Below are 16,060 nucleotides of genomic sequence, written 5' to 3' on the forward strand. Positions count from 1 at the left end.
CTCTTCCGAACGTGCCCATGTTTTATAATAAATGTCTTTTATAGCTGCAGTTCGTTCACTTATATTGAGGGTTTACGTGTCTGTCTTTATAGGATTCTCCACTTAAAGCTGTGCAGATGCTGTGGGTAAATCTCATCATGGACACATTAGCTTCTCTTGCCCTGGCAACAGAACCACCCACTGAAGCCCTTCTGTTGCGAAAGCCTTATGGTAGAAACAAACCTTTGATTTCTCGTACAATGATGAAGAACATTTTGGGTCACGCATTCTACCAGCTCGTGGTGGTCTTCACGCTCCTGTTTGCTGGTAGGAATACTGAGGCTTTATAAAGTTATTCTAAAAGTGGTACAGAACTGATCTTAAAACAAGTTTTTCTATTGTAGTGTGTGTGTAAAGACACCAATTAAGCTGCTGATAAATGCCTTTTATACACAGGTGAGAGAATTTTTGATATCGATAGTGGAAGAAATGCACCTCTGCATGCTCCTCCTTCAGAGCATTATACTATTGTATTTAATACGTTTGTGATGATGCAGCTTTTTAACGAAATTAATGCCCGAAAAATCCATGGTGAAAGGAACGTTTTTGAAGGAATCTTTAACAACGCTATCTTCTGTTCTATTGTTCTGGGGACATTTGTTGTGCAGGTAAGTAAACTTATGGAGGAGAGGGGAGGGGAGGAGAGAGGGGAAATCCACTGAGTACACTGATGCACTTGCTTATGTTGGAATGCTAATCAGCTAGTGCCAGACATTTAATTTCTGCACTGTGGAAAAAGCTTCAGTAAAAAACATGCTATAAATCACTTGAAAACCCTGTCAAGAAGCACTTACAGGTAAGACCTCTTTTGGTAAAATTGGAATGTAGAAGTACTTATATTTACGTTTTGAATTTTTTAGTCCTTCACTTTGATCTTAGTGTTCTAGTCTCTTGAAAAAATGTGAAGTTGTATGTTTCCTACCTAGTCAGAACACTTCCTCATAGCATCTGCTTGTGCGTCTGAGCAAGAGCCCATCTGAAAAACTACAGAAGTTACACCTTGTCATACTCTCTTAATGAGATTAGGACATGAATAAGCTTTAGAAACTGAAGTATCAGTTTTTATCTTCCTGATGCAGAAATCGGGTATCTGTATTATCATGTATTTTGTCTGGAAGGAAGCTATTGTTTTAGGTGAGAAACATTGATGTCTAGGGAACCTTCTGTTGGTGCATCTAGGCAGATTTGTAAAAGCTAGTTAGCTCAATTCATGCTAACAACTGAAGGCAAATGATCTGAAATTGATTCAGTTAATTGATTGGGTCTTGAGAAAAAGTAAAAACTGGCTCTGGAGAAAATAGTTTACAAGAAATAGTTTCGCCTTCTAAATGGTCTTTTAATCTGTCAGAAGAAATAACCAACAAATCAACACACTACTTTTTTTCAGAACTCTTTCATTTTTACTTATTTTGGACTTGAGATAAAACCTATACCTTAAGCTTCTCAGATTTGGGATTCCCTGATATTGACCAAATTCATAGGGGGTCAAGCAATCCAGATGTATGCACCTCTGCTTCACATGAAATTATTTCACTTATTCTCCCAGGTTTAGGGTTTTTTTAGATGACACTTCTTCAGAAGTTACTCTTGTTTTTAGAGTTGCATATGCAGCAGACTGACTGTTATTGTGCAACAAAGCCAAATATGTAGAAATTAGTCCTGACTGCAACTGTGTTCTCTTCAGAAACTTGGCAGACTGAATGCCTTCCCAAACATATGTAAATCCCGAGTTGTCATCTCAGTGTTTTATTCTGTGTTAATAAAAGATACTCTTGGGCTTTTCAGTTGTCAGGTGTCCTGCTTAATGGTCAATACTGTCTCCTTTTCACGCCTGCCCCATTACTTGAATTACTGATTCTCCAGGTCAAGCTTTCATACATATAATTCCTGTGCAGAGGGTTACCATGCTTATTAGAGCTTGTACAGCTTGTTGTAATAGGTAGGTCAGTAGGCGCTCTTTTAATTTAGATTTAGAGATCTCTGACCTTCCTCTATAAGACTTCCTACATAGATGTCACACTGTGACCATTTAAAGTCTGACATCTAACACTCATGGGGGACATAGTAATACTCTGAATTATTTCTGGAATGTTTCATGTCTTGTGGATCTATGACTTGTAGTAATAGAAGTTCATTAATCAACTTGATGTTTTGAGATGGGTGTTCATATGATAAATAATCACTGTAATTTGTAGCATTGAATACACACTGTAATTGTGAAATGAACAGATAGAACTGCAAGCAAAATTAAGTAGTCCACAAGTTTTTGTGAGTGTGACATTTGAAGAATAAATGGCAGGTCTTGAAATACTGAAAAGCATCAGGTGATTTAGGTTTGGAAACTTACTCAAACTGCCAAGACACTGGAAATGTATGCTTAATAACGTAGGAATTCCTGTGTTCTAATCCAAAGTTGTCTGTAGTAATCTTAAATATTAGGGAATTTTCTAGTAATATGTTGTTTAATGATGTTACTCTTCACAGATAATTATTGTGCAGTTTGGTGGGAAGCCTTTTAGTTGCTCAGAACTCTCAATTGAACAGTGGCTGTGGTCCATTTTCCTGGGCATGGGAACACTACTCTGGGGCCAGGTAAACTAGTTTTTTCAAAATGCCAAATATCTCCTTGCATTAGAATACTTTACATGGAAAATACAAATGCACCATTTTTAGCACTCACATCTTTCAAGTGGACCATATGAATATATAGAGATTAACAGTAAATACTGATTAAAATTGCCTAGTTCAATAGCTAGAAAGTCCTTAGTTGGATATTCTTTACTCTGACTTGGTCAATTAGTTACATTTCATAACTAGATGCTATGGCTGGTTTTTGTTTAGTAACTTTTAACTAGAAGCAGCTGTAGTTACCTTTTAAATATGAAATTATGTCTTTACCCAGGTAAGTACTAGAAATTGTTCTATAAGAACAGAATTGTTAAACTTCCTATTGTTTTCTTGAATTAAAAACTTCCTGGAGTGGCAAGAAATGTAGCAACTTTCTCTTTAATATTCATATGCATAGTTTTGAATGGGAAAATTCTCCCACCTACTAAGCTATTGCAATTTGATTTTTATTCCACACACCCCTGCCCCGCCTCCGCCCCAGGTTTTATGTACAACAGTGCTTGTAAGCACAAGCTTATTTACATGAAACTTTAGACCTACAGAGTTTTCCATTATTTAATGACATAGTTGTCTAAACTTTTCATACCACATGAAGAGTTTTCCATTACAGTGTCTTTCCTTCTGTTTTGTAAAGGACACTTCAGGTTTCAGTATAAAATTGGCAAGGTGAATTTTAGTTGTAAGTTCATAGATGGACACGTATTTTAAAAGTGGGTGTAAGCATTTTAATAAGGTTCTCTGGAAAATTAATTATTTAAAAAAATCAAATAGAGTTACTCTGAGGTTTAAAAGTAGACTAGAACTGGGATGGCTTCAAATACCTTTGACCCAAAGTGTCTTGCAACGGCAAAGCTTCCCTGCTGCAGTTCATGCTGCTCTAGCATCTCATTAAAGTCAAAGAGCTTTTGACTTCCTGGGAACAGTAGAAGCTGAAGGGTGATCTGAGAGCATTCATAGTGGCAATTTCAGCAAAAAGGGCTGTTTATCTTACTTTTGGAGTAGTCTTTTTCCTCTGCAGCTGCTGAAATGTTCTTCTAGGTTGTGATGGTCAAAGAAGGCAGCTTTGGAACTGATCCGGGTCTGCTAGATGGGATGTATCAAAAGATCACTCCCCTTAACTACGTAGTTCACCAGAATAGCCCTAAAGGTGGGGATGAAAAGGAAAGCTGGAACAGCCATATGTAGCTTTTGTTTAGTTTTAAGATAGATGAACTAGTGTACACCAAGGAGCTAAGGAACAGTCTGGGATAAAGGTTTTGGAACATCACTCACCTTGCAAATGGATCAATACCTTCCAGGTCACAAAAAAGCACATGTCTGTTCTCTATTTCTGAATTAACTGACTACTTTAATTAAATTATGTAGTTCTCACTTGAGCTAACACGTCATGCTCATCAAACTGATAGAGCTCTGAAAGCTCTAGATACAAGCACAATCTGCAGAATTAATGACCTTTGTAGCTTCAGTACTGCTTCTTCCTAGCATAGTCGAGTAATGTTAAAGTGGAATTATTTCTCCCTAGCAGGGCTATTTTACTTTTTAGGTTTGTAGTCCAAGTTTAATTTCACACCTCAGTTGAGGTGGTAAGGATATTCACAGCTTTGCAGCTGTTCAACTAAAGTAATCGCTCTACATTGATGCACTCATCCTATTTACGTAATTTGTTTCTTCAACTTTACCAATTGTATGCAGGATATTATATTAAGCCCTAAGTGTGGTATTGCACTTACTCTTTTTTTTTTGGAAAAAAAAAAAATCCTGATTCATATTTTTCCTTCACTATTAGTTGATTTCAACAATTCCAACCAGCCGTCTGAAATTTCTTAAAGAAGCTGGTCATGGAACACAAAAGGAAGAGATTCCTGAGGAAGAACTAGCAGAAGATGTAGAAGAGATCGATCATGCTGAGAGAGAATTACGCCGTGGTCAGATCTTGTGGTTTAGGGGCCTAAACAGGATACAAACTCAGGTATGGTCTTGAAAAAGGTAGGACACAGTGGGTGTTATGAGGGAAATCTCTTCCTTCCATCTCCAGTCCTTTGACTAAGGTGGCGGTTCTGACTGGTGTGCCTGAGACTGTCAAAAAGGGGTGTGGATGGATGTGTAATCCCTCAGGGTACTCTGATTTCTTCAGCTCTAAATGCAACTCTTGCCTGTGTATCTGCTCTTTTTAAAAAGTGCCTTTTTTTCTTTACTCTTTGTGTGTTATAGATGGGATGGTCCTTTCTCTTGTTCTCTCTCTCTCTTGCTGAGCAAGCTGTCACAATCTCTGATTCCTTGCAGATGGATGTAGTGAATGCTTTCCAGAGTGGAAGTACCATTCAGGGGGCTCTAAGGCGGCAACCCTCCATCGCCAGCCAGCACCATGATGTAACAAATATTTCTACCCCTACACATGTAGTGTTTTCCTCTACTACTGCTTCTACTACTGTGGGGTGTGAGTGTGTGTTCCTAAAGTGCATGAAATTAACATTTCCTAATTCACGTACCTAACGTTTCTCATTTTCTCCTTAGTACTTAAAATCATCGTTCAGGCTTTTATAGAGCTCTTCCACAAAGTGGAGTCCTCAAGACTGTTTTTTTTCTTAGAGGGCTGAGAACAGGTGGAACAGTTTCAAGAAAAGACTTTAATGTGAAAGCTGTGAGCCTGCACGTCCTGTGCCTTCATCCATTCATGTACAGAGGGATGTTTAAGATAAAACAGGAAAACTGTTGTAAATTTTCGAGTATATGCCTCTTAGGGTGACTTACATTGAATAAGTCAATTCACTGTATACTCATGGACCCAGGTCAACAAAAATAAATGTCTTGCACTGCAGCACAAACGATGCTTAAGGTTAACAAGCTGGTGGGAAAGCAAATGGTGTGTTAAAAATATGAATGCAGTTAGAACATGGAGCACTAAATGCATTTTCTTTGTAGCCTGTCAGGAACTTCTGAATCTCTGCTTTTGTTGAACTTCTTTACTGATTAACACAACTTTCTCAACATCAGGATTTGGGTGGCGAAACAAGGCTTCTGAAATACATAGAAGTCAGAAGGAACATTTAATTAGATAATATAAAAAGAAAAAAGGTCTAAGCATTGAATGGTGAAACTTCAAATCTGAAGGGTTTCTTCCTCTCTAGGTTCTTCTGGCAGCAGTTCAGAAGCCATCAGTGAAAGTAAAGTTTGTCTTATCTTAATTCTGCCCTCCTTATATTGTGCTCTAAGTGGCATTTCAGTTTCAGCTTTCCTCTATGTAGAAGCTAGAGATTTAATTACTCATGTGTAGGATTAAACTCTGGAGCCTGAAGATGCATAATAGTTGTAGCTGAATACCGATAGCTAAAGCTGTTGTTGCAAGAGTTTTCCACCTTAATTATATATTACACATTTAACTTCCTTCTCTAACTTTCAAGAGTCTGGTTAAATAATTGTTTTTTAAAATAACTCTTAGAGGTCTTCTTTTTTCCCCCCCTGCCTTTTAAACTTTCAGATTTCCAGATGGACGAAGACCCTTAATTTCAGGAGCTGTCTTAAATGAAATGTTCTCTTCTGAATTCATTTATTTATTCGTTTATTTATTGACTTACTTATTTTGGCTTGGCCAGCATTCCTATGTGAGTTTGCACAGTATTTGCCTCTATACTTGACAAAACAGGTATTTCCCTACCTTGCAGTAGTATTGAGAAGCTTGGCTCACAAATGTGCATGCATCAAGAACACGATATGAAAACTAGATTTTACAATAAAGATGCACAGGATTGCATCTCCTAGTTAAAATGCTAATTAGTAACCTGTATCCCTAACTACACTCCAGAACATTAATTAGACATTCGGAATTTGCTAGAGAGCAACTTCATGCCATGCTGCCATTTGAGCAGAATCTAATGGGCGCTGCAGCATCTCACTGCATCAAATGACCAATGCAGATACAGAGCTACAATAGCAGGGAACTAGTTTTGGTCTAAGTAGTACAGCCTTCTGCTACACCCTCCAGGAGAACAACTTCTGCTGACTAGTACCTATTAATGGGAAGTAGATGTGTCTTTTCTTTGTCTCTCTCTTTCGGAGCTGTTGGTAAATAGTTCAGCTGTTCCTGTGAAGTGAGGTTGCAACTCTTAAGCAGCCATCTGTCTAGGAGGATTTGGAGTGCTTACGACATTCCTTGCTATTCTGGTACTAATATGAGGAGGACCTGATGACAGTATAAATTACACATTACAAATTGTCTTGCTCCTCACACAATTTATTTATAGCTACCTCTCTTGTCTAATTACCTTAAGTTGTTGAAAATAAAGCCTTCAAGCCACTAGACTTCACTTTTTAAGTATAATTTGAAGTCCTGGTAGTCAAATTTCTGCCTTCATGGCAGGACTCTGGGGGTCCTGGATTCAAAGGAGTGTCTAGACTTCTCGTTTAGTATGCATTCTGCATGGGAATCAAGCCTTTATTATGGGTATGCCTATATATTCCTATGATAATTACAGCTGTCCTGTTAAGCCAAAAATTGTTTTCCATTATTGCTTATGTTCTAACTTGCCATCTGTAAGCAATGAAAAACCAGTCCCACGAGGCAGTCATATTTCATTTTGCCACATAAATCAGTGGCACAGTGGGATGCAATATGCCAAATAAAGGCATTGCAAACATTCAGTCTGGCATTGTCACCGCTAATTTTCTTGGTAAGTGCCAAGACAGTTTGTGCGGCTTGACAGACTTGTTTAAAGCTCATGTAATATGCCAACTCCTTAACAACGTGCTCATTTTTTTCATGTGATGAAAAACAGTGAAGTTCTAGCTGCTGTTGTAATCTTTTACTTCTCAAGCACATTCATGCTATTGCCTATCCTCTCCCTGTCCTCCCTTTATCAGTAGTTATGCCCTTCCCCTTGCGTGCGTGCATCCTCCCCGCCCCCGCCTTCTCCCGGGGTTTCCGTGGTTAATGGAGCTCAGTTGTGTACCTATCAGGGACACAATAGCTCTTGCATAAAATTCTTCGTGCAAGTGCTTTGGGGTCGGAGGGGAGCGATGCTATTTCTAGAGGTCAGAGAACACAGTCAGGACCTGGGACTTTATCATGTGCGGTGACTCTGTGGTAACGCATTTGATAATGCATCACTTTTGGGGACCCCTTCTCTGTGTTTACACTGAGGTAGTTTGGTGTATCCGAGCTGTTTTGAAGTCTGTGCTCTTGATCTGCTTGACCTTCCATCTTCATTCCTTCACCTGGAAGTCACTTTATTTTTACTATCAAGGAACTCTGTAGAAGCACTAGTCATGACTTATTTCTTACCTTGAAACAAGTCATCTTGGATGTGCTAATAAAATACCTTTAAATTGGACTTACTGTTTGTAACAGTAAGTTCTTGTTTACTACAGAGTTCCTCTGCCTCTATACAACAAAGGAGCTTTGGGATTGAAACTGCTTTGCTGGACACTTACTCAGAGTAGAGGTGTTGAGAATTGACTAAGGAGCTGACAGAAGGAGGAAACTATATCTTGACAAAAGTGTTGAACCAAGGGGTCACTGACTTCTGCCTAACCTTATTTTTTTTTTATCAGTTCAAGAATGAATCCTGGATTCCTGTAGTTGGTCAGGGAAATGTGTGGGATGTGGGAGAAGGGCGCTGTGGGCAGGTTTCATTATTCAAATTACAATTTGGAAAACTTAAATTCAAGTCAACCTGGACATACACAATTTGCAAAATAAAGCTGTACTTTATTCTAATTTCACTCTGAACTGTTTATTTATGAATTCTGTAAACTTTGCTTTCTGATTTGAAAAAAATGTTAGTTAAACAATGAAAGGATTTGAAATAATACTCAGCCTGGGAATTTTGTCCATGAATTCAATGTAAATTAAAGACTCAAGCAAAGGCTGATCACCTGCTTATCTCATACTTTGTGCTACTTGATAGTCTCTTCAAAGTTAACCCGTTGTGGCTACTTAACTGTACAGTTCAGTTATTCAGTTTCCTAGTTCTGGTCTTAAGTTTCCAAAGCACTATTCCGTAAGGAACTTTCTTTAGTGTGGTAAATGGGTATATACTCGAATATTTACAGCTGTTACAGTGGTATCCTTTTTTGCATGACTCTTCGTAAATGTCCAGTCATTGTGACATTGGCTTACACTTGCTTGGCTTTTTCATAGTCAGTTGGCATCCTAATTCCTAGCATGAGAGTTAGTAACCCTTTTATCCTCCTACTTATTTTCAGCCACTCCCCTCCGCTTCCCCCAAGTATTCAATAAAACACTCATTAAGATTTATTTATTTACTTATTCATAAATTAATTCTTGGCCTCGCTTCTAAAAAATGCTTAGCCCATGTTAAATAATTGAGCAATTCTAGTGCCATATTTGAATTTTTAGGCCCTTCAGCTTTTTGCAGTACTTTTACAATTTTTATTCCTACTGTGTACACTGGCAGTGCTCTACTGAAATGCTCTTCATTTTTTACAGTTTATTGCAAGTTCCACTGCATCACATACAAATTCGATTCACTCATGTCTAGCTGTTTGTGGACTCAAACTCATAAGAACCATGCCGTTACCAGTATATCTGCAGCATTTTAACAACCTTTTTTCTTTGTTTACAGATCCGAGTGGTGAATGCATTTCGTAGCTCCTTGTATGAGGGGCTCGAGAAACCTGAGACACGAAGTTCAATTCACAATTTTATGACGCATCCTGAGTTTAGAATAGAAGACTCCGAGCCTCATATTCCCCTTATTGATGATACTGATGCTGAAGATGATGCTCCAACAAAACGCAACTCTACTCCCCCACCCTCTCCCAACAAAAATAACAATGCGGTTGACAGTGGAATTCACCTTACAACAGACATGAACAAGTCTGCTACCTCTTCATCCCCAGGGAGCCCGCTACATAGTTTGGAAACATCACTCTGATTGTAAGCTGAATGTTAACACACTAGCTGCATTGTAAAGAAGTTGAAACTGGGTCTCTTCACACATTATGATGGACAAGATGATATTCTTGTCTTGGACTTCAAAAGAAGACACACTTGTACGAATGTAGATTTATTTTTTTAAAAAAAAGCTTTCTGCCAGACTGGAGGGTGCTTTTCTGGGGGTGGGAGTAATAATGAACTCTGACAGAGAAACAGTAACTCAGCATAAGTGACCTGTGGATCATCTGTTGTACTTAAGAATGGTCCTGAACAGTGTGTTAGCAGAGCTTTAGTTTGTCATGATCCTTTTCTGAGGGGAAGGCTGGGAAGGGCAAGGAGGCCCTGGATCATTGAATTGATACTTTAATTTCTGCTGTTGGCTGTTAATAATTTGGATTATTTATGTTTATAAATGATACAGATCTGTTTACAAGGTTTGTAGATACTTTTTTTGTTCCTGTTCATAGATGGGAAGCTTCCTTATAAATGATGCAGAGATTAAAAAAAAAAAGAAAAAAAAAACAAAAAACTAGTCCTTCAAATACTGCTGTATTTTCAGGAAAAGGGTGTTTCTATTGAAACTGTACTAAATTTTGCCTGCAATTTACCTTGTTAAATATTGTAGATAAATTGCTAATACTAATAGCCAAATAGATAACACTAATGCTTTGTAAAAACATGAGCAGTGGTGTTCTAATGAAGTTATGGCCTCTGTCCTAATTAGTTTCTTAAATACATTTACTACTTAATGGTTTTGAAACAACTGTTTAATTTTTAAAAATTTTGAGAAACTTACTGAATAACTTTTGTTCAGAACTTAGTAGGATTGTTTAATGCAGGACATCAATATGTGATGGAACTTGCTTGAATTATTTCTGTTATCTCGGGCAAAATGGATTAAATCAAAATACATCAGAATCTTAGTCCTTTGTTTTTGTCTAAACATGTTAGTTTAGTGCTGTCTTGGTGAACTGTGAGTGGAACTGTGATTTTTTTCTAATTATAGAATCCTTCATGCAGCATGAGGGCTGTTGGCATTTTGAAAGGTTGTTAGTGGGTAGCATACATGTTCTCCTTTTTGTTTTTGAAACTTGTTTGTAAACATGAATAAATCTGCCCTTTTGTTAAAATAAAATTGCAGCAATGGTTTATTACAGATTTTTTTTTTTCTCAGCTCTTTCACCATAATCACTGAAAAGTACTCTTTTGTATTACTGGTTAACTCTAAACTGCAATTTCAAGATGGTAACAGCCCCACTAAATATAGTGCTTTGGGTAAATGGAATCATGGTGGCTGCCTCCAGATTGAATGTAAGCTAAGGTACTCAACAGTCTTCACTGAGCCAAAAGGATACTCCTTGGGAATGAATAGGTCTGCCTGAAATTCTTGAGACTTACTGTTTGTGCTGTGTAATAAATGTATCCCTGACCACTTAAGTGAGGGAAAATTGAGAACTGACATATAGCACGGGTGACCGAAAAATATCTTATGCACCAAAACTGACCTGCTAACGACAGACTGAAGAAGTTATGGTCTGCCTCAACTGTATTATTTAAACAGCAAAGGATGGTGGAACTGTACTTGATGTGGTACTTGTACTTCGCCGTGTTCTCTAGGTCCAATACCACTTAGAAGAGCAACTGAAGAGATGAGTTCTAAACTCTTTTTTTTCCCTTTCTTTTTCCAGTTTTGTGTTCTTTAAAATAGCAAGTGATAATTTTTTGTTTTTTGCCAAATAATGCAGAATTTTGGAGATTTTTAAAGTGGCCCATTCAAAGGAGTGTAGGAATTAAGTTGGTAATGAGGGAGGAGATAACCTGCTCATGACTAAGGTTTGCTCTAATATTAAGAAGCTCAAATGTATCTTTCCCTTGTGGTGGGATACCCGATTCCCTTGTGCTTGGGTTTGTCCTTTAGTGGCTAATGTTCAACCTGTAGCACTGCATCCCACTGTCAACCACTCCTGAATTCAGTCTTTTCTATTGTACTTAAGTAAATACACTGAATTCTAGGCAAGGGGGATTTGCACTTGATACTTTGTACAGTATTTTCTCCCACGTTTCTAGCACTTCCCTTATGTCTAGTTACTATCTAGAGTGCTTGGCAGAGGGATTAGTTTTCATGTAAGCCATTTGCTCTACTACAAAAGTCATATAAGTATTGGCTTAAAATCAGGAGAGCTGCTTTTTCCATGAAATCCACTGCTGTGTAAGAAAGTATCTTCATTGAACTTCATAATTTTACTTCATTCAAAAACAGACTTTAATTTTTCCCTCTCTTCTAGCTGCGATCATGATTGCGTGTTACCTTTTTTGGACTAAGGTCTTCACTTAAACCTTTTGAGGGAAGTGGGAGGGTGAATGTAGGCTGTGTACATTGGTGGTCCCTCTTGATTCTGTTAACATCAGTGTGCTGTTCTAAGAGAAAAATTCCTTCCAGAAATAAGGAACAGTTGTTTAAAAGGGGGATATGTTTTCTTTGCGATATCAAATCGGAATTTTGCCTAGGTTATGAAATGGTTATCACTAAGCTCATGAGGCCTTCATTGCCTTTCTGGTTGTAAGGTTTACTTGTCATTCTCCATGTAACTGAAATAAATAAAAGTGCTGTTCATCTCAGTCTGTATGGGGACTGAAATTCTTGAATGCCAGTACAGTACTGATTTAAACCCAAAATGCGTGCCAATTCTATAAAATAGCTCTTGCTATGGCTTTAAGTTCATTCCCTTTCAAGAGGCCATTGTGTACATGGTATTATGATCAAGCAATACAGGCTTTTAACATAAATGTAGTTCTAGACTGACTACTGTTTGAAGTGGCTTAAAATTCAGTATCCTGGGTAGGATATCTACTAGTGTATAAGACAAATGCTAGGACGTCTAATCTTGGCTTGCAGGCAGGGGTGAAAACTGTTATATAAAAAGACTCATTTTTTTCTGAGTAGGTCTTAACAGGAAGAGGAAGATGCTGCATCATGGAGTAGTCTGGAGATACTAATGGGAACAAATGCTTTCATGCCAAACCACTGGGTAATGCAAGGGTCTGCAGCAAGCGTAAAAAGCCAAAAATATGAACTAACACTCTCAGAGACTTTCTTAGAGTAACGGGAAGTTTCCCAATGTGTTTCAAAGTAAGCAAGCAAGTGTAATATTCATGGAAGAATATCTTGTGCATGGCTGACTGTATTAGGAAGTTATTCCAAAGGCAAATAAATTCAGTTTCTACTGCCAGTAGTGCAGCCTCTGCAGAGCCTTAGGATCTAGATCATATTAAGCTTTGCATAAATTAAAGTAGAATGTCTTAATGTCCATACTGCTCTTCTGATACAAATACTTAGTTCTAAAGAGCTCTTGCTTTTTTTTCATCTTCCGCCCTCTCCCCAAGCAGTGCATATCTTCTGATCTTACAGATTTCAAGCCATTACTGAGATACCTTAACTTTGTTGGATGAGCCTGGCCAGCATGGAGGGTCCAGCTCCAGCTATCTCCAGACTGAATTGGCCTGTTTATTCAGGGCTGTGTCATGAGAAATTCTGGGTCACAATGAAGAGCCTTAGAGCTGTTCCTGCTTATCTTTCCTGGATGGTGTTCAGAACTACCTAACTACCTTCTTCAAGAGACTGCAGCATCCATCAAAGAGATACAGCTTACATGGTGTCTAAACCTAGAGTCTCCTACAGGTACCACTTGTCCTTTTTGCTCAAAATGAAATCGAGGATGAGGATATGCTTAGAAAACTATGGGATGGGCTTAAACACTTGAAAGAAGACAGCATGAAAAAGGTAGCTCATAGACAGTGGCAGCACCATTCTAGTTGCAAAGCATAAAGCGAGTTGGTGCTTACACTGCAAATCTGGCAAAGAGGGGAGTACTCTGCAGTAGGGGACACAATCTGGACATGGCTTTCATGTTTTCATAGTAACTCTGCAGAATTAATGGGAGATAATGTGCAAAACATGAACTGCTGCAAAGAAGCAAGCAAGCAGGTTTCTCCTGTATGGAGCAGGCAGAGGACTTTGTTCAGAGTCCACATGGAACTTTATGACCCTGCAGATCTTGTTAGTGCTCTGGGAATGTTCCTTTAAAAGCTAGATAGGGATGCCTAGCATTGCAGAAGGCGGGCAGTAGCTTGCTTCAACTTGATCTTCAAGATTTAGTGAATTCCTCTGTAACTCTACTATACTGTTATTTACACCCAACACCTTAGTTTTCTATAAAATTGTTAGGGGAAAAAGGATTCCTTGACTTGCTGCTAAGAATTAACTTCTGGTTGATGGAAGTGTTCATTCTGGAATACTGGAACATAACCTGACATCTTAAATTCTGGTGTAGCGACAAGTGTCAGTCAAACCTAGAAGATGATGCTTGCAGGTATGCTTTCTGTATCCCTGTGATACATTGCAAAACTAGCAGTATCTGACAGTATTCCGAACACCTTCATCTGCTTTCCTACGCTGCCTATCTTGCAGGGCATGAAGGTGAAGGATGGTGGAAGACTGTAAGTATGATCATACAGAAAACTTTCTATGGCCTCCTCCTTAGCGAAGGCACAATCTTCTCACCGCTCTATGACAACTGCTAAGGCACTAAGTGAATACTGCCTTTTCCTGTTTAAAAGCTGTCATCGTTTCATGTAGGGAATCAGAGTGTATGGTTCAAGTGCTTCTAACTCTGTGTGAATAGCCTCCCAAAACTTCTGATTCAAGGTACTACAATTTAAAAAAACCAACCAAACAAACCCAAACTACTATAAAAATAAACCCTAGAGGACACATCTGTTATCTTTGACAATTTCAGTTTTACAAAAACAGGATTTAACTTGACATTTTCTCTCTTCCACAAGTTGTTTGCTCTGATGGCTATAGGTACAAAGCGTCTTCACTTATGGCCTAAGCTAGTGTCAAGATCTCCTGAACGTAAGCCACAATTTGGCTGACGTTTATGGGGAAATACAGAGCTTATTTTCAGAACTGTGCTGGCAGCTACTACATAGTGGTTTGTGCTATGTGTTTTAGGAAAGGACATCCAAAACTTTAAACATTCAGATCCTTGTCATAGGACCTGTCAAAGGATACACAGGTCAGGCAGAGATTACATTAAATAGGGAGCTCTTGGAATTCATGTTTTGAAGTGATAGGATTTGCTTTCTGCCAACACTACTTTTAAAAATGGGAAGGTATGTACTTGTCATGTTTTGGACATTAATATTCTGACCAGTGTAATGGTCTAATTAATTGAAGACCATAATTCAAAAAGCTCTCTATTAAATTAGTTTTTCTAAATAATAAAAAGTACTTTGGAAAAGGTACTTTCCATCATATTAATTTCAAAAAAGGTAAGTCATTCCTAGTTTTTTTCCTTTTCCCAAATCAACTAGACTCTGTTCTAATAAATCCAGCAGTAGTATGGACATGACCTAGAACTTGCTATCATCTTCCTTTCTCCTCTTCCCCCTTCCAATCTGCCAAGGACTATTGTAGGGAAGCAGTGAAGTAACAGATGGAGTAAGGTGCAATTGTGGGTTTGTTTCCCTTCCTTCTACCCTGCTTTATGATCTCTTCTGCCTTCTACTTCTAAATCTTTCCCACTGTCAGTAAACACACTGGAAAACTGCTGTGCAATGTGGCTGGTGGTGTTTCTAATGAAGGGTCGTTAACGTGCTCCTTCCACTTTTTAATTGATGTGAAGGCTTGAAGTGTTAGATGTAAGACTAAAAATGAACAGTGAATGAACACAAGAATGAGCAATAGAGAATGAGCATTTAAAACCAAATGTTTCTCCCAGGTAGTTCATAAAAACCGCTTGCCTGTCTGAGCCCTCGATGTTCGTTTGTACCTTTGTGCCTGCCTATGTGAAAGCACCTTGATACATAGATAAGGTTCCAGCTCTACACGTAGCAGGGCTTTGGTCATGCTTGCAGATGTATAGGTGCTGAGAATTAGGGTAACACTTAAATTTAAGCCTTGGGCAGGAAAATTCAAAAGCATTATGCCTTACGGTAGACTTCTGTCAGGTATATTTTGAAGATTCACTTCTAGTAAAAAATCGTAAGGGCAGGGCTTTGAAAAACAGCATGTAAGGTCTATGGGGGCTTAATAGGGTAAAATAGATGGGAAGGCAATGTAAGATAGCTATATAATGTAACATCTCCTTACTTGAACAAGAATAGTGATCCTAACCTGCAGACCCCTGTACATGGAGGAGTAATTGATCCGTGACACGATTAACATGAGCAGGCGCAGGCTGTGCTGTACAGATGCCTGGGCTGCAGGTAGCAAACACCTGCTTAACAGTCCCTCTGTCTCCCCACCATCCAACCTCAAAACCAAACATTAAGCTCTTCAGCTGTGTAGTGGTCTAATTTGCCACAACTGTGCATGTGTCATGCGTGGCATCAAAGGAGGGGGCCAGACTCTTCAGTAGTGCTCACTGACAGGACAAGAGGCAACGGACTCAAGTTACAATGTGAAATTCTGGCTGAACACAAGAAAACACTCTT

At 38.6% G+C, this 16,060-nt stretch overlaps 1 protein-coding gene across 1 annotated transcript in view; it reads left to right on the forward strand.

The window, feature by feature from the left end:
- The window catches only part of LOC104501901 (plasma membrane calcium-transporting ATPase 1-like), an 11,089-nt gene extending 387 nt beyond the window's left edge, over nt 1-10,702 (forward strand). The window contains exons 2-7 of the mRNA XM_010145788.1: nt 93-306; nt 436-647; nt 2,524-2,631; nt 4,454-4,636; nt 4,951-5,104; nt 9,249-10,702. Coding sequence (XP_010144090.1) covers nt 93-306; nt 436-647; nt 2,524-2,631; nt 4,454-4,636; nt 4,951-5,104; nt 9,249-9,274 — 897 coding nt within the window. The 3' untranslated portion in view covers nt 9,275-10,702. The remainder of the gene's footprint in view (nt 1-92; nt 307-435; nt 648-2,523; nt 2,632-4,453; nt 4,637-4,950; nt 5,105-9,248) is intronic.
- The last annotated feature ends 5,358 nt before the right edge of the window (nt 10,703-16,060 follow it).

This window comes from Buceros rhinoceros, unplaced genomic scaffold (assembly GCF_000710305.1).
Source record: "Buceros rhinoceros silvestris isolate BGI_N320 unplaced genomic scaffold, ASM71030v1 scaffold15401, whole genome shotgun sequence".
Lineage (NCBI taxonomy): Eukaryota > Metazoa > Chordata > Aves > Bucerotiformes > Bucerotidae > Buceros > Buceros rhinoceros.